The 25256-nt window shown below is 33.1% G+C and overlaps 1 protein-coding gene across 4 annotated transcripts in view; it reads right to left on the reverse strand.

The window, feature by feature from the left end:
* Positions 1-25256, reverse strand: part of mTor (serine/threonine-protein kinase Tor) — a 216081-nt gene that overhangs the window by 135817 nt on the left and 55008 nt on the right. For all 4 annotated transcript variants that reach the window (XM_075364225.1, XM_075364232.1, XM_075364239.1 and 1 more), the window contains exons 12-14: positions 18685-18890; positions 16751-16957; positions 11266-11486 (exon numbers count right to left, since the gene is read on the reverse strand). In XM_075364225.1, coding sequence (XP_075220340.1) covers positions 11266-11486; positions 16751-16957; positions 18685-18890 — 634 coding nt within the window. The remainder of the gene's footprint in view (positions 1-11265; positions 11487-16750; positions 16958-18684; positions 18891-25256) is intronic.

Here is a 25256-nt window from a genome sequence, read left to right on the forward strand (position 1 = left end):
AGATGTGGTGCACCGTTAGTTGGCAGTAGCAGCGAACACAAAGGGGTGCATCTATTTGCATCATCAGATATCCATGAGCGAGCCTAGTGTGCCCTATTTTTAAATGGCAAATAACCTCCTCTCAAAGGTTATTTTTGCATGAGGAGCTCCATAGTGATATAGCCTTTAATTGGTTACTTCACCCTTAATTGGGCGAAGTAACACAAGGATTTTACCAATCGCCTTTCCAATTGCACCAACAGATTTACATGTACAAAATTTTTCTGCCATATCCTCTTAACCTATGTAAATAGAATTTACATATTTTCCTATAAATGTTAGCCACCAGGAAGAAGGCAACAACAACAAATAAGTGTTTCAGCTGCAAGTTTGTGCACCACCACAATACAGTTGATTGTTCATTAACTAATTTTCGAAACAGTCCATTGCAATAAAACTTACCCTTCAACTTTCGTTAATGACATGATACCTGTACTTATAACTTCACCACAACAATAACAACACCTAGCTCGCATCTTCTAACAAGCGGTATATCCAGCAAGTAAGTTTAAAATTTGATCTGTAATCCATTTCTTGAATGCAAAGAACATTAAAACAGTTGAATTCACAGTGAGATTTATGAAAGTGATGAAGAAAATGTAATGAGTGTTCCATACGGAGATGGATACTAATGAAAGATCTATTAATGTGCACAATGCTCAATGGTGTCTGGAGCGGATGACCCTTTGATTACAGGCAATTTGGTGTGTGCAATTAATGACTAGATTAAAGAGAATAAATGATTCACCTGTTTCCATGCTTTTTAAAAAATTTTACATTTGTTTTTTCATAAAATTCTGTTTGAGAAAAAATTAAATTATTGAAAACTTTTATCTCACTGAATGCCTAAGATGCTTACAGAAAATTATAAAATGAAATTGTTGTGCAAGGACTGGGCTGTTCATTCTCCTTACAGCCCAGTCCTTGCAAAACGTGATCACCTGTTCCTAAGTCTTACAACTTTCCTTACTGCTAACAGTTTCACAATAACAACAAAGTCGAACAAGCTGTTAGTTAATATAATGCTTGCATAGCAGGCAGCATCATTCTATGATCAACGGATATAATTTTTGGTTCACCACTGTAATAAGTGCCTCAACAATACCAGAAACTATTTAGAAAAATAAAGTAAAATTTTGTAGCTTAAACAGCAATGAAAATTTTACTTGATTAAGCTCTTGATCTTTCTTAATAGACGTTTGGAACTTACTTTCTGGATAACCCCACTTACAATATCTTTCCCACAGTATCATGTTTTCCATCTACTCTTCTGGTACAAGAATGAGACACAAGTCAACAGCATGCTAAACATCTACAGTATGAGCATCATACAGCTGACACTAGTCGACAAGGTGAGTTTACGAACTACTGCTGAGTACAGTCATGTTCCAATGGTACTAGTAAGGTAACTGCGACTTCTATCATGAGATTAGATTGCTGTTTTAAACATTATTGTCTGTCTATGTATGGACGCAGAAGCATAAAATAATAGTGTTACACAACATTGTTATTTATTAGGGTTTATTTATATTAATGAATTAATTGATGGTCATTTTAATTTCAATGTTTAATAATAAAACATCAGTTTTTCTTCTGCTTAATTATGGCTATCTTTGTATAAATAATGAATTTCATATTTTGCCCTGTTATTTTGCAATAAGAGCAATTGTTTTCTTAGTCAATGTACTTAAAAAATAAAACAAGCGTGATGAAATTATATTGTACTAAAAAAAATATATACAATTAAATAAAGTATAAATTTTTACATCAATTGCTTTGGTTTAAGCAGACACGTGAGTCATAGAGTTAGTAATTTGTAAATGTGTTATTTTACTATAAAAACAGATATTCTCTGTTCTTTGCATTGGAAATTCCAACAGTTGTTACTTAAAAGTAGTTACGTTAAGATATCAAGTGAATGCGGAAAACCTCTACAGTCAAGCACGTCATTTAATATTTAACACTATTAAATTCATAGACAAAGAAAACATGGATTATTGATACTTCATCTGAAAGTGAGTGATGGAACATGCTTGTAGAATGCTAAACTTAAACTGGTGAGAAATATATTCCTCATAATAAATATAAAACAAATGAATTCAACAAGTGTTATTATTAGAAGAGAATTTCTAAAATATGTTGAATTCTATAAGGAAATAACTATTATATGAACATTACACAATTTTTGTCACAAGGAACTGAATTTTACCTCTAGTAGGAAACACTAATGAAAATTATAAAGTTTATGGATTTTCAATTCAGGAAGCGTAAAAACAATAAGACTGATTTTGTGTGAATGAGATGATGATCACAAAACATGCATTTTTTCTTGGGTATCTGAAAAATGCCACTTTACAGCAAGAGAGACCAGTTGTATACTTAGATGAAACTTGGGTGCACCCACATTATACACTAAATGAGCGCTGGTAAATTGACGATGTACCAGGTGTTTCTGTAAATAGTAGTGCCAGTGATAGTTTAACTGTGACACATGTGGCTGAGGACATGGGATTCATAGATGGTGCTTTTTTCATGTACAATACCAAGAGTAAAACAGAAGATAATCATAAAGAGATGAACAATGAAAACTTTTTGAAGTATATTTAAAATAAAGTTATCCCAGGACAACCAACAAGTTGTATTTTAGTCATAGATAATGCACCTTACCATAATAAGCAAAAAAATAAACCTCCATCATCCAATTCAAAAAAATATTAAAGAATAGCTCCAAAAAATAAAATTAACTATGACTTAGATCTAACAAAAAGAGAACGTTTAGAAATTGTCAAACTACACTACCAGAACCACAGTATGAATTCTGTAGAAAGTTCAGGACATAATGGATTCTTACTGGAAAACAGATGTATTAATGGAAGATATCATTGAAAACTAATTATAAATATAGGAATGGACGATGATGAGACATCCGATAGTGAAGATGAATTGAAAATTAATTCTGGTAGAAGTGAAATGAGTCAAGCTCAGAAATCACGGGTTGTTGGTCTATCACAGAAGATAGTTCTACGGAAACTGTAGACGAAACTGGTTAAGGACTGAATTAAGTTAAACTGGTTAAGGACTGAATTAAGTTAATATGGAATGTTTAATTAACAAATTAACATTAAAATATTTTTTATTTTTTTTTTTATTTTGCAGCTTTATCCAACTTGTTGCAATTCCATAAACCCATTTGTCCAAATTATTACTGTCAGTTTTGAATATAATGCTATAAACTATGATACCATTTTAGTGAAAACATTTACTTAAGTTAAATCATTGTAAATAATTCCAGGTTAAATTTATTTCATTTATGAATACAGTAATGTAGATTAATATTTTTAATTGCGTTATTACTGTAATGAGAAAGAAATTACAGGTTCCAAAAATCATAAACTAATAACATTTCTTGTTTAGAACAGATTGACAAGCATGTCAACCTGTTTAGTAGGATTAAGACTTGTTATGTTATATCTCCATATCTGTCTATAGCCAAACAAAACAACAGTGCTGCGCTCCTTCATAAATATGAACTTCACCTTGTTGACTTGTATCCAGAATAATACCAGCCTTCATTATTTGTTTCTGGTAAATCCTTGGACTAACACTTTGCATCCTTCCATCTCACAAAAACTTTCCCCCTCCAGAACTACATGAATGATACTTTCATGAACGATATGTTGTGAACAAAACCAAAACAACACTCTGGAAATTATCCACTCCTTAATTTTCTATTCAAAGTCAATGACCAAAACAGATCAAAAGTAGCAACAAACAGTTTAAATGACATTAAACCAATGTAGAACCTATCATTCCAGGTAATTAACTTTTAGTTAGGAAATAAACTCACACATTTGTTATCTGGTATGAACATAAATTCAGTATCTTATGAACACAATATTTTCACCACTTATGGCCTTGAAACAAAAGATACTCAAAACCAAACTGCGTAAATGATGACCCCCCCTTATTGGTGGTGTAAAACACTTCTACGGCAATCTGTTGATGTCACCCAGTTCAGTCCTTAATCTTGAGATAATACCATAAGAGTAGGTAAGAAACAGAATAGAATAGATGTGTTAATTGCCCTGGCATAAGACCTGATAACTGAATCATCAAAATCAATTACCTAAACCACACACTTTGTAAACACTTCTTTACGTTATCATAACAGATGTGTAAATATGAAACCGGAATTTTCATATAGAAAATACAAGTTTATTGTATGAAAATGATAAAAAATATTTTCCATCGCTAGCTATACATTTTTTCCATCTCTGACAATTTATGAAAATGCCACACCAAAAAAACTGTTGCTCTTTTGAGGCAAACCAGTCATGGAGCCATTTTTGTACATTTTCATAAGAAGTGAAGTGATGCTCAGTAACTGCATGTCCCATTGATGCAAATAAATAGTAGTTGGAAGAAGCCAAGTCTGGTGAGTAAGCTGCATGATGAGAAAGTATTTCCCAGCTGAACGACTCAATTGTTTCCTTGACTGGTTTTGATGTGTGTGATGATGCATTATCATGAAGCAAAATCACTTTGTGTTGCCTTTTTTGATATTATGGTCATTTTTCACGCAATGCTTGATTCAAATCAATCATTCGTTGTCAGCAACATTCAGTATTAACAGTTTTGCTAGGTTTTAGCAGCTCAGATCAGAATAGATCACACCCTTCTGATCCCACCAAATACATAGCACTGTCTTCTTTCCTTAGCGATTTGGCCTTGAAATCAATGTTGATGGTTCGCCTGGAGTTACTCATGATCTTTTACACTTGGAATTCTCAAAATATATATGCTTTTCATCACCTGCCCCCCTCCCCGATTCGATGGAGAAATGACTTTCTTTTGTACCTGTCAAGCAACATTTCACAAGTGATGTTTTGTTTTTCTTGCTGTCTTTCATTCAGTTCATGTAAAACCCATTTTCCCATCTTCTGGATCTTTCCCATGGCTTTCAAACATATGGAGATGGCTTCTCATGTTACATTTAATTGATCCGCGAGTTGCTGTTGCATTTGAGAGTCATCCTCATCCAACAATGCTTGCAATTCACTGTCTTCAGACTTTTTCGGTGGTCTTCCACATTCTTCATTTCTCACTTCAAAATCGCCACTTTTGAATTTTTTTTTTAAACCACTCAAAGCACTGTGATTTACCAAGAGCATGCTCACTGTAAGCTTCGACAAGCGTTCAACGCAATTCTGCAGCAGTTTTCTTTAAATGGTAACAGAAAATCAATGCTGTCTGCAAATCGTAGTTTGTAGGTACAAAACTCAACATGTTTCATATTTACACACCTGGTATCTCTGTTGCATTATCATTGTTGGGAAAACCTCAAGAATCTAACAGTTTTTATTAATTGAATTATTAGCTTATTCATTTTTACTATTTAGTCATCTTCTACAGTGAAGGAGTGAAGCAAATTCACCTTTCCAAGGAAGGTTCTGGGTTTAAATTTTGGTCAGTAGTAGTACTTTTTCATCTGCTACATAGTTAATGTTTCATTCTGATCATAAAATGAGATGATTACACTCATCTTGTAGTTTAAAAAAATGTTTTATTTATTTCTAATTTCTTTTTCGCCAAATGATATGTTAACAGACAACCTTAAGTTGCACATTCTCATGCTATGAGCTTCAATGTATATGGCTACCATATTCACAATTATTCTTTATTCACATCCTTGTCTTTCAAGGGAGCTCCTGAAAAACTACATTTTGTGAAACCATACAACTGTATATTACAGCCATTATAAAAAGATTCAGTTGCCTTTTGGATGGCTAGATGTACGCTGATCTCATTAAGTTAGATGATGCTAATAAATATTAAGTCAGTACTACTTCAGAATAAAACTACAGTAACAAAAATTTATATATTTTTATTACAATTGAAGTTTATCTAATGTGTTCTATACTTTATATGTTAAAATTATAATAATATTGGTTTTTACAATAATTTTAATGACAATATTTAAAACTAAACAATAATAATTGTAGAGGTTGAAGCTTATTAAAAATAACTGAATAATGACGACAAATAAATATTATCTACAATACAATTGTATCTACAGCTACGTTTGCAGCAGTGTCATTCATGTGCTCTCACCTCACTAAATGAGAATGTCAAATTATTACTGCTGCAAAAGTTAGATATTATTAGTCAATTGAGTTATAGCTGACATAACATTAACCATGAAGAACCGAAGAAGAGTAACACTCAGTAATTTGATTTGTGGTCAAAATAGGTAAAAGGTGCTGAAATTTATTAAGAATTTCAGAACATTATGGTAACAGTATTTTGCTCCCACAAACTGTCTGTTAAAAATTTAAAAGAATGTTAAATTTGTTACACGGTTGCACTAGTATTACAGATGAAGAAGGAACTAGAAACCCTTCTGCAGCCACCAATGATGACAACATTGAGTGCATATTTTTGAAGATTTAGTTAAGCAAACAAATGATGATTAATGAAGTTACAATAAATTAATCACAGTTTTGCTAATGAAGTCATTCACAATATATCTTGGCTTTGTTAAATATGGGAACAAAACAACTCACTTTCAACATTCCATAAACAAATAGAATCAGATCTGCAATTGTATCCCATGGTAACAAGGGTGAGACTTTCTTGGACATAATCATCACTGGCAACAAAACAAGGATCCCTAATTATGATCCTCAGTTAACAGCAGAATATTGAGTGGAAACACTTGCAATTGCTCAATAGAAAAAAATCAAATGCAATCAATAAAAAAAATGATGCTGTCAGTTTTTTTTAGATTTTAAGGCAACATTAGAAATGCGCTAAGGGATTGGGGCATTATAAAAAGAGGGGATCAAGAATTAACAGTACTTATTACAGTAAGATGGTTGTTTAGCAGCCCAACTAGGCTGTCTTATCAATAAGATTATATCACACATACGCAAATGGTTTTAATGTACAAGGGTGGGGTGAAAAGTTCCAGGCCTCACACAGAAATGGACTTAGTATGCTTAATTTCTCGACAGGTCACATGATTCCATTCTTCATTAGTTTACACTCAGAATTTCAAGTTGCTGCAACACATAGCATATTAATCTGTCAAGTAGAAAATTAAGGCATTTTCTGAAAAATGGAAAATTGTGCAGTGATTAAATTCATTATTTTTTAAAGGGTTAAGTATAAAGGAAATTAAAGAAGACATGACAACCATCTAGTCCACAGCTTGTTCATGCCAAAATGTGAGGAAGTAAAGGAGTCTATCTTTGAGGCCAGTGGTGACATTTTAGCCACATATGACTTTAACAGAGGATGGCAGACAAGCCATGGTAGGAAACTGCTGGACAGGGTCGCCACCATGCGTAGGCGGTGAGGCAATCTAAGCTGAAGAGGGATCAGCTGGTAGTGGAACAAGGCCAAGCAGAAGTGTTGATAGGGGACATTGAAGAAGATATCCAAGGCAGGGTATACACGGTGGTAGTGGACACTAAAGCTGGAGAGAAAGTAGTTACTGAGGACTTACACAGAGCTGTAAAGAAAATGCAGGTTAGGTTTTTGTTGACCTTTTGTGGTGAATTTTCCATAAACGTAACAAAAAATATTGGTGCATTTCTACAAGCCCGATTTTTATTTACTGTAAAATTCAAAATGTTTTAATCAATGAAAGTAAACTGAAATATTACAGAAATAAAATTAAACAGTTTTATTCTTAAGCAATAAGCAGTTTTATTCTTAAGAAAATGCTAGAGTACCATGGTAGAAGGAATGGTAGTAATAGAGTAGTATATCAGAACGAAGCAACAGCAGACGGGGCGCCGAGTAAACGACCACAGCAGCTGACAGAGCCCACCAGTACACTTGTGATTAAGTGGGAGGGGGTTACGTATGCAGAACTCCTCAAAAAAGTCAAAAATGGTGTGATCAAGGAAGAGATTGGGGGACATACTGTCCATCAGGAGAGGTGGTAGGGAATCATTGCATATGAAACTGAGGGGCAACAAAGAAGAAGCTGTAGAGATTCAGAAGAAGATGTCAAGTAAATCAGAGGGTGTGAGTGTCACAAGTGGGTCGCATAGGAGAGGCCTCATTATCATTAAGGATCTTGAGGAGGAAGTGACAGAAGTGGAGCTTCTAAAGTCCATCAGTGAGGCCATTGGCAACAATGGAAAAATGGAGGATATGAGGGTGACCTCCTTATGTTCAGCCTTTGGTAGCATGAAGAGAGCCACAGTCGCAATGTCAGTAGTGTCGGCAATGGCATTAGCAGCCAGAAGAATTCACGTGGAATGGATCAACTGCAGGGTATCCCTGAGTACGGAGGAGCCATGGTGCTGCAGGTGCTTTGAGGTGGGGCACATGGCAGCCAGATGCAGTGGCCCTGACAAGTCAGCCTTGTGTCACAACTGTGGTGAGGAAGGGCACCAGGCTAAAGGGTGCAAGGTCAAGGTGAAATGTTTAGGTATGGTGGTTACTGGGCATCAGATTGGTAGCACCCTTTATGGTAAGAAAAATGCCTAGAGTTCTGCAGTTAAACACGAATAGGAGCGTGTCATGTGATGCCACACTCCTGGAACTGGGAAGGAGGAAGGGAGCAGACCTTCTGTTAGTGTCTGAGCCTAATTTGAGGAAAGTGGAAGAAGACAGCTGGACAGTGGATGAGCTGAGAAGTGTGACGGTTTATGGGAGCAGTGTGCCGATCCTAACCACCGCTGAGAGAAATGGATTCGTATGGGTTGAGCTTCCAGACGTTGTGGTCTTTTCTGTTTACATTTAACTGAACTCTGGTTGGATGATTATGAACAATGCTTGGAGGATCTAGTCAGTGTAATTCACCCTCTTCGAAAGGTTGTAGTCATGGGTGGTGATTTTAACGCAAAGAATATGACATGGGGAGGACGACATTGCACGGACCATAGAGGGCGAATTCTGGAAGAGTATATAGCCGAGTTGGGTTTGGTAGGGCTCAATAATGGGACAACACCTACCCTGGTGAGGGTAAATGAATGCTCGTTTGTGGGTGTTACGTTTGTCTCGCTGAGGTTGGCGACCATTTCTTTGTTTAGTTTGAGATTGGGAATGGAGGGTCTTATAGCAAGGCAGTTGACAACAGGAGATATGTTTGAAAGAGGGCCTAGCTAGGCGTAAAAAGTTGGTGAAAGAGCGCCTTGGACATCTGGAAAACTTCTCCCCCAGCTACCTGACGAAGGCAACAGAAGAGTCGCTTGACCATAGAAGACCACAAAGAAAGAATGTATATTGGTGGACTGCTGTTCAGGTGCATCATGTATGAGTTGATTCAGAGAGATATCAGCCCGTATCTGGTGCAAGTCCTTCAGGACTATTATATTGGCAGGAGGATAGTTGGTCATGCAGAAGGTACGGAGGTTATGACCAGTATGGAGCGTGGTGTCCTGCAGGGTTCGGTAATTGGACCGATCCTGTGGAATCTAGCATATCATGGCGTCATCAGGTTGTGGTATCCTGAGGAAGTTTCGGTTACTGGTTTTGCCAATGACGTCTCCATGGTATTAGTTGCCAGAACAGAAGAGGAGATAATCAGGAAAGGCGAACAGACCATTCTATTGTTCGACAGATGGTTGGCAGGCCGTGGCCTTAGCCTCGCTGCAGAGAAAACGAAGCTGCTGGTAATGGCTGGGAGAAGGCGACTCTCCCCCTCAGGCTGCAGGTAAGGGGGGTCGTTATCGAGCCAGTCAGTAGAGCCAAATACCTGGGGGTTTGGCTTGACAGCCAGAGAGCATTTCAAGATCAAGGGAGGCAGTCGACAAGGCAGGTCGACTGCCTCTCTTGACAGTGTCAGCTGTCTCAAGGCTCATGGGCAAGGTTGGCAAGCCAAGCTCATCAAAGAGGAGGTTGCTGGCAACGATGGCTCGGTCCGTTGCCTTGTATGTCGTGCCAGTGTGATGGAGTGCATTGTGCACGAAAGTGGCTGTTTGGAGGCTTGCAAGTCTGCAGCACCAACTAGCAATTGGCATTGCTAGGGCTTACCAAACGGCATTTACAGAAGGCAGTTCTGGTGATTGCCTAGCTTCCCCCTATGGAGCTCTTGGTGAAAGAACGGATGCAAAGAAGTGAAGGGATGACAAAGAACATGGCCAGGAAGGAGACAACAGAGCACTGGCAGGAGAGATGGACTGAATCAGAGGGTCTAGCATGGCCTCTCAGGGGAGTAGAAGCAACTGGCACCCTCAAGGTCGTGTGTTGTACGGGATCGTGGGTCGAGCCTTGAGGGAAAGGGAGTTATAAAAAAAAGAAAAATAGAGAAAAGAGCTCTTTTGATACAATCTAGAGGAATTTTTGTATTCAGCAGTACTCTCCCAAGACAAAGCTGCAGTCAAAACAATAGGTTGAATGCTCCAAAAAAAGCAAAAATGACTTTCACGTTAAAAAGGTTATGGCAACTGTTTTTCTGGATACATATGGAACATTTTTCATTATCTTAAAAAGGATGAACAATAATGGAGAATATTAAGCAACCAAATAACAGCTTCTTAGTGATGATATTAAGGAAAAACAACCGCATTTGGCAAAACAAAATGCTTTTCCATCGAGACAATGCTGCAGCTCAAACTTCGGTCAATGCAGTGACAAAACTCAACAAATTACCATTTGAATTGCTCCAACACCGTCCGTCCATATTCACCTGATATGGCTCCCAGTGAGTATCACTTGTTTCCTAACCTAAAAAAAATTAGTTTGGAGGGAAGAGATTTTTGACTAATAATGAAATTATTGCTGCTGAAGATGGTTATTTTAAGGAGTTGGAAAAACTGACATATCAAACTGCCATAAGTGCTCTTGTAGAACAGTAGGCTAAGTATACAGGCCTAAATGGTGATTATGTTGAAAAATAAATGAAAATGTACCCAGAAAAATGTTGTTTTCTTATCCAGGCCCAGAACTTTTCACCCTATCCTCATAAATGAACATAAGAGAAAATAATTTTGATATGACACAATGAAGACAGCTGGTTCTGTTTATGAAATGCCAGTGGATATGAGGCTTATCACCTGTGATGAAGTTAATGTGGTTACAGTTGACTCACTTATACATATGACCAATTTATCATATATTGAGGAAGTATTTTTTTTTATATTCTGATAATTATTTGAAAATAACAAGAAGAGGCATCATACTACACAATGTAGGTAAGTCCATCTGATTAATAATAACACAATAACCGATTATAAGTTTTCAATTTTTAATAAAAAACAAAATTTCTACCTTATAATTGGTTGTTGCTCAGTTTTTAAGAAATTCATGAGGGTATCAAGAAGAGCAGGATATTGATTATATGGCTTTACAGCAAAACCTGTTGCCCCGACTAACTGACCAAGAGCCCATAAAGCTACACCTCGTTTCTCAGGTGAACTTGCATCACCCAGCATTTCCAATAAAATTTCCAAAAGTTCACCCATCCATTGTTGCATCTCTGCTCCATTGATCTGTAGCAAACAATTATTTCAATAGGAAAATACTATTATAAATAGCACATAACAAGATATCATGAACATAAAACACAAACCCAAGTAATGATTAATGCAATTTGATTGTCTCTAATAAAGAGAACAGTTGTTAACAAATGCAAATTGACTTCATAGTTTAAAATTGTGGAAGTACCATCAAATAAACAGAAAAACAAATTGATTACCATGCATTAAATATTGTCCTATGGACATAACAATGTGGGTGTTTTGTTTCATATCTACAAGAATAGTCAGAGCACACTGATTCATACTTATTTTTCCGCATAATGTTTGGTAGAATAAAATTTAGAATCTATTTAACTGAACATTCCATACAATATTAAATTTAAATTATTTTATAGGAACTGTAAATGAATAATGTTTTAATAATATAAATATAATAATGTTTAGTATCTTACTAATTTTTGTTCACATCACATTCTGTTTACAAAACACATTCTATTCTCAAAAGGGTTGTCAGACAAGTTCAGAAGCTGACAAATGTAAATTTTTGTTTTTTGTCACCTTGCTCAGCATATTTGTTTAAAAGTTTTATACCTGTTGAGAAATTTATGAAAATAAAGTATAAAATCAAGGACGAGGTACATTCAATAATTAACGAGATAGATTGATGTAGAGAAAAAACAGTTCACTCAATGACAATGAAACCTTTTGAGGGTCAAGTTGGCAACCTTGCAAACACATTTAACTGTTCAATCATAATTAATCTAAATATAACCTCATTTGTTGATTTCAGAATGTCAGCTATGCTTGAAACGTGTATGCCGGAAGAGCAACATTCAGTGATAAGATATTTGCTATCAGAAGGTGTGAAATCGCCGGAAATTTACTCACAAATGTTGAAACAGTATGGCAAAAAGTGTTTAAACTGCAGTAACATGTATAAGTGAGTGGAACAGTTTAATTCGGGCAGAACAAGTGTGAATGTTCTCCATCGCTTTGGAAGACCAGTTGAAGTTTCAACTACCATGCTACAAAATGGCATAAATGATTTCATTCGCGAAGACAGACAAATTAAAATTTCCCAAATTGCTAGTTTGTATAATATTAATCTTGGAACTGCACATTCAATCATTCATGATCTGCTGAATTATTGCAAAGCATGTTCAAGATGGGTTCCAAGACAGTTGACTCAAGCCCATAAAGACAACCAGATTTGCACTTGTTCTGAGCTCAAAGAACAATCTGAAGCAGAAGGTAATGATGACTTTCTAAGGTCATATGATAACCTGTGATGAAATGTGGATACACAACTTTAAGCCTGAATCCAAACAGCAAAGTCTTGAGTGGAAATATCCAGATTTGCCCACTAAAATAAAATTCAAAACGCACGCATCAGCCAGCAAAGTGATGTTGACAGTCTTCTGGGACTCGTAAGGCCCAATTTTTAGTGACTATTTAGAATAAAAGTGTACTACCAACAGTGAGTACTATTCTAACATGCTGAAACAGAAAGTGAGACCCATGGTAAGGCAAAAAGGTCAGGGCACTCTCTCAAAGGTTGTGATTCAACTTCCAGCCACATCCTCCTTATAGCCCAGACCTCACCCAGTTTGATTTTCATTTCTTCTATGCTGCAGGAATCAGAAAACTCACACCGTGGGACAAGTGTCTAAATGTTTCTGGAAACTAAGTTGAAAAGTAGTGTGCAAGTTTCATTATCATTGAATAAATTGTTTTTCTCTAGATCAATTTGTCTCGTTAATTGTTGAACATCCCTCGTAAATAAAAATAGGACACCACAGGTTTTTTGTAATTTGATTTATTTTAAGTAATAAATAAACTTTAGACATGACTTACATGAAGGAATTTTATTTAGTAAAAAAAAAAATCACAAAATAATAGTCAAAATTCCAAGTAGTATAGTGATTTTTTTTTAAATTGTAAAATTTTGGTTTTCTCCAGCATTTAAGAATGACAAAAATATAAATATATAAAAACTACTATCAACACAATACAAGAATGACATTAGTTTATAGAGAAATATGTAAAATCCTGGCCTTGACATTGACACCCTTGGTTTTTTATTCTTTTAGTAAACAAAAATACTAAAATAAAAAAAATATGTATATAATACCAGTATCCCCGACATGGCTTCACCTGCATTACATGGTTACAGCCACAGTCAATTTTTTTTTTATTTTATGTTTTTTAGTGGAGTAACCAGAAGCAGGTGCAGCCAGTTGTCACACATACAGCAACAATTGTATTGACTGTGTTGGTTGAGCCGCTGCGCTGTATAGCAATCACACCCAGAAAAAATTGAAATTAAAAAAAATTCCAAAAATGGTTTTAAGATATTTGGTGAAGAGTATTTGCAAATCCAAATCCATAGAATTTCAAAAAATTTAGAAATTAGTTTTTAGATATTCACACAAAAAATGAAGTTTACACACACCAAAAATATCAAGTTGATATCTTCCTTTGTTACCGAGAAATTAAAAAAATAATCAATTTCATTGTCACTCTCTTCTAACCTTTGAATTCAGAATTTCAAAAAATCCAGAAGAATGTGTATACAAATTTTTTCAACCATCTATCTTCAGTAGTTTTTGCTGGGTGTTAGAAAGGTTAAGTTCAATAATAAAATAATATAAAACATGTCATAACTGAATCATAATCAACACCCCCACTTTTTATTGTTTTCAGTATTCTTGAACTAGGTGGTTTTATATTATAGAAAAAATATAATTAATTTAATAGTCAGAGGAATAATAAGAATCTTAGAAAGGCTAAGTTCAATAATAAAATAATATAAAACATGTCATAACTGAATCATAATCGATTCTTATTATTCCTCTGACTATTAAATTATATTTTTTCTATAATATACAACCACCTAGTACAAGAATACTGAAAATAATAAAAAGTATTTTTAGTATTTTAGCATTTTTAAAGCAGTTTAATTAAATAATTCAATCATGACAGAATGCAGGATCCCACAAAAGTACTATCATGATAAAATTAAGCTAAGGTTCATCTTATCTCAATATTCTGTACTAGGTGGTTCATGTTAGAGAGTTTAATTTTTTTTTTTTATTTTTAATATATATATATTACAATCTGTTCAACCTTTGAACAATAAGCAAACCCATGGCCAATAGATGAGAATGATAAGTAAATGAGACCTCATTCATTTACATTTATGTAATGAATTTTAAAGAAATGAAAAGAAAATTCAATAAATTGTTTGTTTACACTGTAAAAAATTATTTTCATTGTTAAAATATTAATTCAGCAAAACATTTGATTTTTTTTTATCAAACTGCTTTTTTTAAAATTTAAGATTCTCTTTTATAAAACATATACATCTTCCCATGAATCACAGAGAATCTAGAATTTAGACAGCTTTTTGTTTGTATGAATAAAGTAATGTATAAATACTTTTTTAAATCAAACATATAATTAATAAATTTCAACTAATCATAAGTAAGGGACATTTAACAGGATTTTAAATCTGAGATCTGTTTTTCCAAAGACAAATTCCTTATATAGAATTCTCATTTAATATTTTAGTGGTTATCAACACTCAAATAATAGTAACCTTCACTAAACTTTGAGAATGTATTAACATATATTCATATACAACTTACCCATAAAAAAATATTTTAACAAATTCTATATTCCAAATGCCAAATCGAGTTAATAAATTTAGCATATGCTCCCAGATCTATTTTCCCAACAAATTTTGCAAGACAAAATGGGAGTGAAAATGATGATGTTAGAGTTGCATAAACTATTTATAAATTGGTCTTCAGTCAGGCATTATAAATAAAACCCGTCTCTATAGAAAAATAGCAGATGCAGAGTAGATATCAACTAAGCTTAAATAATGTCACACATACAATCAACCACCACTTCATTCTTTACCACTTGAGTAGTAAGAAGTAAAACATGGAAGCAATTATTGCTGTTCCTGCCAATAGTGAGATACATAATATATCATTTGTTTTTCGCAAGTAAAAGAAACATCTGTAGCCAAGATCCACTGCCAGTTATGTGTAATTTACAGTAACAATATAATGAGAGATGGGTTCTGTGAGAATGGTGCAGGAAATTCACACCAAATTAATGGATGTGACAAGAAAGGAAGGGAGTAATGTTCCATTGTGAATTATAAACTTGTTGAAAATATTGAACATGCCATTCATGATAAACCCTGTTTCACAATTACTGATCTTAGTGAAAATTTTCCTGAATTTCAAGGTTCATTCTTTACAGAACTGTTAAGAGAGAGAAAGAGTTTTCATAAGTACTACGCACAATGAGCATCAAAACTTACTGATGCCCTAAAAACAAAAACAATGGGATGTCACAAGCCAAAAAAATTCAAACAAATTTGAATAAAAAAATAATGGCTACCTTGTTGTTTTGGGACCATAAAGTTATTTTACTGGCAGAATTTACTGTCACAATAACTGGGTATGTATGTAATACATTTATTGTAGAAACATTAAAAAAAGGGATGCTAACAAAAGGGATCATTTTTTGCATGACAATGCACAGTCTCACACCTCTGCTAGTGATAAGAGTTTACTAAATAAGTTAAAGTGGCAAATTTTTCACCATCCCCTTAGAAGCCTTTATTTGGCATAGTTTGATTTCCATCTGTTTGCAAAATTGAAGAATTGGCTCGCCACTCAACATTTCGAAACAATTATGAAGTCTCAGTTGGAGTAAATAAATGAATGAGTACTTTGGCGGTACCATTCATTGAAGAGCTCATAGACAGGGTGTAACGATAAAACAACTACTCTAATTTAGGCAGGAACTATGTCGATAGTAATATAAGTATGCATGTTACTTTTGTGTATCGTAAATTTTTTCAAATTTATTTTATTTATTTGTATTACTTGATGAGAGGTTAAAATAGCCCTAATATCTTCAAGAACTCATTAAGATAATACAATAACCTTATTTCACACCGGTAAGCTGTTTCGCCTAACTGTACACAAACAGATTACTGGTATGAAATAAGATTATAGCAACTATTCATGTATATAAAAGGTAGCTGATGAAATCTGAAATTTTCTAAAACTTTTTTTTATTCTATTTCAGGCAATTCAAAATTATTTCAAATAGAAACGTTTTCCACAACATCTAGTTACAGTATCTTAATAATGTATTATTACATTCTAACAACAAGCTTCCTTTGAAATCTAATGATGAGAAAACACAGTTAAATTTTTACTGTCCTACAGGATTGTAAATTACTTACTTACCTCAGCAAGATCTCCAATAGCAGTAAGAACACTTATAACAACACTAGGGTTTGGCTCAGGCTCTTTCAGTTTTGGTACAAGAACCTTAAGTATAGGTTCCATGTATGGACGGATTAATCTTGGAGCATTCACCACCAAATGATCTAACATACGTGCACTCTGTTCCTTGTTTCTCCCCATTCCACTATGTTCAAGCTCAGTTAGAAACTAATAACAAAAATAAAAATTTATTCAAATAGGAACGTAATTATAAATTACAGATCATATCAGGAAAAAGTAGGTGTTATTACACAGAAAAGACAGAACTACCTAAAATTTTCCTAACAGATGAGGAAAACTGTTGATCACAGATTTAAAGAAATGATTATAGCAGTATCACAAAACAGAAAATAAAAATAATAAGTGGTTAAGTCCACATTAATACTCATAAATAATAACACATGAAATATATAGATTCACATTAGAATTTTTTCTCCTAAAAACAATATACAAGTAATGCATTCTTATATATTTATCAAAGGTGTAAAAATTATAATTCTAAAACAGACTTCTGAATTCTGTACAGACTTTCTAATACTTGCTATTAAAAAATAAGATCAGAATAATAGTTTTTGAAATAACTTGGATTTCTTTTTTCAGTAAATAAAACCAGTCAAATGAAAGAAGGAAATTACACAATGAATTAGTAAATAAAATTACTTTTTTGAGTAAGTTTATTGAAATAGAATTTAATTTTGGTATTCGTCCAACTGAGCACTAAGTGCCTAACTACTAGCATTTACTGTTACAACAGGCACACAATATGTAATAAAAGGGATAATAATTTAATCAAAATAAATATAATACATATTGACACATCATTTAATCAAAAATTCAAAAAATGATTACTACACTTATAAAAGCAATTAATGCATTTAGTAAGTGAAAATTTGAATCTCAACAAATGTATTTTCTAGTACCATAATGGTTTTTTTCTCTTAATAATTAATCGGCTGGTTTTACACATATTTGTGGATTAAATGAATTAAAGAAAATTAAAAATCAAACAATACTTAATTTAACATGTTATAAATAACAAATATTTAAACAGTAAGCAAGGTTATAGTGAACTTAGGATCTTATCTTTCAAAATATATCAAATTTTGCTTTTTTTTATTGGTGTTTTAACATACCAAATGATGGGCCAAAATGATCACATTTATCAATGAAATACTAATTCTAAGAATAAAATGAAGTGTAGATTAATTACATTTGGTTTGGAGGAGAAAAATAAAAACATCTGAAATTTATGAAGTAAAGTTCCAATGGATGTTAACCTTGTACAAAATAGATTTATTTAAATAGAAATTTTTCATAAAAGCTGTAAAAATTAGCTTCATCACCTCCAATAAGTAATACCACTTACAAGCATATTAAAAGAATATATTAAGTGGGAACTTATCTGAACTGTTATCTGGGATTCAAATTTTTATAATAAAATTTAACTAAAACGTCAGCTTTATGAATACATAGTAGTAACACATAAATGCCTATACCGAGCTGTATGTACACATAGGAATAATATCTTAATATCTATTATGTATAGCATGTCTTGGAATTATAACTTACTAATGCAGAAGACTTACTTACTGTATAGGCAGAAGAAACTGGAAATGATACAAGGAATAAGGAAAATGAATCTCAGATACAGTAGCACAAAAATTCTATCAACTGGAACCATCACGTAACATAAAGAATGTTTTCATTAAATACCCAAAACACAACAGAAATGCATAATAGCAATTAGATGGCAGACAAATCAGGAGTCATTACACTGGAATGTATTGAAAACTTCAACGTTAACCAAAATCAGCTTTTAATCATGTACTACAAATAATCTGAGTGAATTAGATATACCACCAATCACAACAACAATAAGAAAGTATTTAAATAACCTGAATTAATGTTTTCCTTAAGGATGGCATAACGTAAGCAGGATTCAACGAACTAAGACGTCCTATAGTACAAACAGCCATTTCTCTAATTTCAAATATTTCATCATTCATGGCCACAAAAAGAGCACTCAAATTTTCTGCTTGTGCCAAATGCTGATCAAAACTTTCATCTAAAGATGCCATTACCCAGTATCGAACATCCGCATCTGATGACAAAAAAAAATAAACATAATTATTAACTCGGTAGCACCCTCATTAAAACTAAAGTTATAATCAACACAACAAAAATTCATATAAATAAAACTAAAGAAAAATGTTTAATATAAAAATGGATAATATAAAATTCTGATTACTGTAAAATATCACAACTTTAGACTAGTGCTATTTTATTTCTAATTTGGGTGGGTAACAGTTTCACCTAAAAAATATTAATTAACAAATACAATGTTTTTTGCTAGCACTGACAATACCGCATGCTTATAAACATAAGCATTTATAAAATGTGAGGTTAGAACAGTAGATATACATACATGCTACTGGATTTAGACACTATTTCTATCTATTAACAAACCAACACCATTCTCTTTTACCAAAAGTGTGATTAACTTTTATTTTAATACAGAACTGTATTGTACCCACAAATTTACAATAAGTACAAATAGGTAAAAATAGACTTTAGGTGTAAATGTCCTGGATGCTTGTAATTTATTAAAAATATTTTAGTGCCTTATGATACATGTAATTCAAATTTTTTTAACTCATGCTGGATTCTCTTTGAAAGTGATCTTCCAACTTATATTTACATACAATTTACATTTAAGATAAATTTTCAAATTTTTCATAGCATCTCAATAATATAAAATGTTATACTTCCGCTAAATTAGCACAAGGCTAACAATGAGAATAGATTTACAACTTGAATGTAACATAAGATAAATTAGAACAGATTATTGAGAGATAATTTAAAGCAAATTATATACAAAAAGAAATTCACTTTTATTTAGAAAAAACTACTGTTTTTTTTTGTCATTTGACTGGTTTGATGCAGCTCTCCAAGATTCCCTATCTAGTACTAGTCGTTTCATCTCAGTGTACCCCCCTACATCCTACATCCCTAACAATTTGTTTTACATATTCTAAACGTTGCCTGCCTGCACAATTTTTTCCTTCTACCTGACCCTCTAATATTAAAGCGACTATTCCAGGATGGCTTAATATGTGGCCCATAAGGCTGACTCTTCTTTTAACTATATTTTTCCAAATGCTTCTTTCTTCATCGATTTGCTGCAACTACTACTGTAAAAATCCTTAAAGACTTATTTTAAAACAAAATATCAAGAAACCATAAACTGTGAGACTAATTTAGGAAAAACCAATGTTTGAAGATTGCTCAATAATTAAAGAAACTACGACTACAAAAATTATTCCTTACTCAATGAGCTTTCTTATTCCAGTAGTAAAGAATTGTTCACCTTCTTATCTGAACCATTATTGTAATGCATTCTTGACCTGCTCATTGTTGCTGAACTTGGTGCCAAGTAAAATTTTGAGAGAACTAAACAGAAAAGAATTTGATGGTGTAAAATTGTAGAAATGAAAGTTGTGGCAATACCTCACAACCCAAATTTTGAATAACTTTCCCGTGCTTTTATATATATAAGTATATATATATATATATATATATATATATATATACAGGCATTTCATAATGTTCTTAGGGGTTATAAAAATTCAGTACAAAAAAGTATTTCACTTACCTAAATGAAAGTTGTATGAGGTGATGCAGGGACTCAAACAGTTTTTGTTAAAATCTATAAATGTTCAATATGTGCTCCTCTGGTGACACGGCACACATCAACACGAAAGTGCCAAACTCATTCTAACATGTCATTTTCAATAGAGTTGATTGCATTGATTATGTGATCCTTTAGCTCAGCGATATCGTGCAGCATTGGTGGGATAAACACGTTATCTTTCACGTAACCCCAGAGAAAGAAATCACATGGTGTGAGGTCTAGTGATCTTGGTGGCCACAGCATAATTGTTCGTCTTCTTCAGACACACGTCCTATCCAGCGCCGAGGTAATGTTGTGTTAAGGTACTGTCGAACCTCGTTATGAAAATGGACAGGACAACCATCTTGCTGGAAAATGAAGTCGTTGAGTAGCTGAGGCATAAGCCATAATTGTAACACATTCAGGTATATCATTCCAGTTACTGTCGTTTCCATAAAAAAGAATGGCCCATACACTGCCTCATGAGAGATCGCACAAAAAACATTTACTTTTGGAGAATCCCGAATATGTTCCACATAAGCGTGTGGGTTTTCAGTTCCCTAAACTCACACGTTATGACGGTTTACTTTGCCGCTAATATGGAAAGTAGCTTCATCGCTGAAAATTATCTTGTTTAGAAAATCTTCATCTAACATCTTTTCCTGTAACTGTAAACAAAAATCGAGCCTACGTGTTTTACTTCCATCAGAAAGACGCTGGATTAATTGAAGATGGTATAATTTGCATAATAAACGTTTACGGAGAACTCTCCACACTGTCGTTTTCAGAATTCCTAATTCTCTGCCTGCAACTGCAGTCGATTTTGAAGGGCTGCAAATGAAACTTGCATGCACACGTTCGACATTGACTTCTGAGGTTGATGAACGACCAGTTGATTTTTGCTTGCACAAGCAACCAGTTTCACTGAATTGTGTATACTATGCACGAATTGAATTGTCACTTGGTGGCTCCTTATGAAATTTCAACCAAAATGCACGCACAGAGATTACTGACTTTGACAAGTGAAATTCTAATACACAAAACGACTTCTCGCTTCCCGTGGTAGCCATTTTCTTTACTGTCAATACCTAGCGAGCAAATGGTTTACTATCTGCCTAGTATATGTGGAAAAAACTATTTGAAGTACTTTTTCATACAGTACTTGTTTTATTCTTATGAGTGAAATAATTTTTTGTTAATGAATTTTCAAAACTCCAAAGAACATTATGAAATGCCCTGTATATAGTGAACGCTATGGGGGCAGGCATTATTATGCAGAAAACTTACACCTTTTGAGACAGAACCAGGACATGTCCCCCTTTTTGCAGGTTTCACTTTATTTTCTAGCAAGTAAAAGTAGTACTCGCTATTGACTGTACATTATACTTCTAAATAATTGCAATAAGATAATTACACCACTAGCATCACTTTACTCATTGATACATAGGTTTTGAATTTTTCCTGATAGATAAACTCTGATGTTTTATTCCACATTTTGGCATTTGAATTCAAAGACTGAAAATGATTAATCCAAGTTTCATCACAAGTTACTATGCAATCTAAAAAAAGTACTTACCTTCCATTAAAAAAGTTCCACACAAATTTGAATTCAGGTGTCTTTGTAATTTTGTGTAAACTACATCAAAATCCACCTTGAACATGTTTAGCAGTAATTCAGCTTATCATGGATAATGGAATGAACAATATTCAAGACAACAAATTTAGGTAACTACCCACATTTGTATGCATTTGTCCTTGCAGATAATGCCATTTGCAAACCATCGGTCAAAACATGTCTGGTCTTCTGCTACAATGAAAATCAGTGACACTTATTCCGCCAGCTTTAAACTGTTCAGTTCAATTATAAAAATGTTCATAATTAATAAACTTTTTACGATACTGTTTCAAAACCCAACAGTGAATTTTGGCCAGTTTCACATTAGCAAATAAACATTTTATCACATCCCGTTGTTCTTCTACAGTACACATGTTGAGCAGAACCAAAATTTTGAAATAAACAAATGAGGTAACAATAAAGGAAATTTTCTTCAAACAGTTAATATTTTCTATGTCACGGAAACAAACCTGAATGTCTGACAGTTTCAGTTTATTTTATTAAATTAGTTTTCTGGTGTTGCCACTTGTCTAATTATAGAAATGACCCTCATGTATAATAAATTTTAAGATAAATTAATCATAATAAATAACAATAATTAATCATTATAAATAATAAGTAAAAATGTTTATATAATTACGGCTATTAAATTCACATTGTTCATTGCATTACATAACTGTAGACTATAATTCATTAATGATTATTTTATTTCAACATATTCTCTTCCTTATTTTATTTTGCTGAATTACCCCTCCTCATGAAATAAAGAAATATAAACCTTTTTGTGTAACACAAAAAAAATAATAACTAGTCCCATCAATTTAAGTTAAATAATGTTTTCAAACAGTTAATAGTGATGGGGCCTGGTAAGTATAACCCAGGATGGGGTGGTATGAGACAGAACAATGTAGTTGTGTCATGCCAGTAGCTAGTATTTATCTCATTGTCATAGCAATGCTTACTAGTACTACACTAGTTGAAAAATTCTGCGCTAATCATTTGTGTAATGTGGTAACTGCAGTGATCATTCAAAAACTGCTTCTTTAAGTTTTCCTTTCTATCAGAAAAACTGTTTTTATTTCTGTGTCACAAATTATTAATGTTTCTACTGTTTTTTGTTTTTAGTTTCTTCCTTTTTGTTCACGTTTATCATGGAATAATAAAAGTCTTATTTGTGTTTGGTACATTATGTTTTGTTAAAAGTAGTTAAACAAGTTTTAGTAAGTGTTTACTGTTAGATCAAATCAAATATGGTTCAAACAGAGGGAAACAAAGGTAAAACAAACAAAGAAATTCACAGTGAAATACGAGAATTAATTAGACAAGTTATTGAAAATCAAATACTTATGCCTAAAATCAGAGAAGTTTATTGTGAAAATTCGACAAGAAGTGGTGAATAAGAAGAGCTAGAAGAAAATCTGTGGACTTCACAACAAAAATTATCTATGCAGAGGAAAAAATGTAAAACAAAAAGTTTGAATAAAAATAAAATAAGGATTGGTGAGTTTGATAAAAACGTAATATAATGGATTATCCAAGAATTTTATAACAACAAACAAATTGTTCTGACAATTCAATAGTTACTGCTGGTAGTGAAACAAATAATATACTTTCCTTAGGGGCCAAAAATCGCTGTTGAGAATGATAAAAAGAAAGGGATTTAAATGGATAAAGTGCCAAAGCAAAACAAAGATATTAGTGCAATGTTTTCTTGTATTATACATATTTGGTGAAGAGATGAAAACCTTGAGAAAGGTCAGCAAAAAGATATTTTACTTGAACGAGATGTGGAACAATACAAATTTAACATTTAAGAAATGTTGACAGTCTGAAAATGTTTTTGAAGTTGCAGACACTGGAACATGGTTTTAATTTAATATATTACATGCAGGAAGTCAGGAAGGATTTGTTGCTGCTACCAAATTGGTATATAAATTTGGAACAACTAGTAGAGACAATCACTGGATATGAATTATAGCTTTGAATGGTTGAAGGAAAAATTGTTACCAAATATTCATCATCAATTGATCGTTGTAATGGATAACATCTATGATGTAATTGTACCATTCCATCTTGGCAGAAAACGTATCAACAAAAAACTCAGTTAAATTAGAAAGTATAAACTGATTGCTGGGAAAAGGGGTACAATAGAAAGGAACAGCTCATTCAGTTACTACAGTTACCTAAACCAAAGGAAAAAAGTTTACAAGATCGATGCATGTCTGTTTGGTTTGAGTTATGAGATCGTAAGACTACCTCCATATTTATGTGAACTTAATCCAATTGAACTAAATTGGGAAAAATTAAAACGCTTTCCGAGATAGTAACTAAAGCAACTGGAAAAGTTACTGTTCAAAAGTAACAAAACTGGAGGAAGAAAACTGCACTAAAGACAGAATTGTTTAGGATGTCAATGATAACTTTATAATACCCTCCGGCAAGGCAATGATTCCTCAACAGACTTTTGATTCTTCAATAATTCAAGAGTAAGTACAAAAATGATTTATATACTAGTAAAAATACTTATTCCTTTTTAGTAAATGTAAAGTAGGCTATTTAAATTTAAAACAATCTTTAATTGTTCAAAAAATAATATTATTAGAAAAAACTTGTAGTAGTTTTCAGTAAGCAGCTCAATAAAATATAAAATAACTTTAGTTCAATAAAATAATTTTGTTAGAAGACCAAATTTTGGAGTTGATAGTAGCAGATAGTTTGCATTTTTGTTTTGCATTTTATGAGCATCATTACTAAGTGAATGGCGTTTTAGTACCACCATCTACTGCTCACTCTTGCACAACACATTCCTTAAAGAGGCACACACAATTCCAGTACACTAATGTAGAAAATTGAAAAACTCAAAATGGTAAACAAGAATGCATTTGATATATGTAAGAATGTGGTGATGAAATGGTAAATATATTAAATTATTTTTACATCATTTAGTTCCAGTAACAGGTCATCCATAAGCAATACACAATTGATTACTTGGGTTTAAAAATTTATTTAAATACAAAAGCAATAAACAAATGATAATCTGGATAATATAGAAACACAAGAAACCATTCAAAATATTCAGCCACTTATAAGTGGCTACCTTCAAAATTCCCGATTTCTTTACAGATTTAAATTTAAATAATCGAGAGAAAAAATTCGAGAAATGTTTGTACATGTCTTCATAT

The sequence above is a fragment of the Lycorma delicatula genome, chromosome 1 (genome assembly GCF_047948215.1).
Source record: "Lycorma delicatula isolate Av1 chromosome 1, ASM4794821v1, whole genome shotgun sequence".
NCBI classification, from domain to species: domain Eukaryota; kingdom Metazoa; phylum Arthropoda; class Insecta; order Hemiptera; family Fulgoridae; genus Lycorma; species Lycorma delicatula.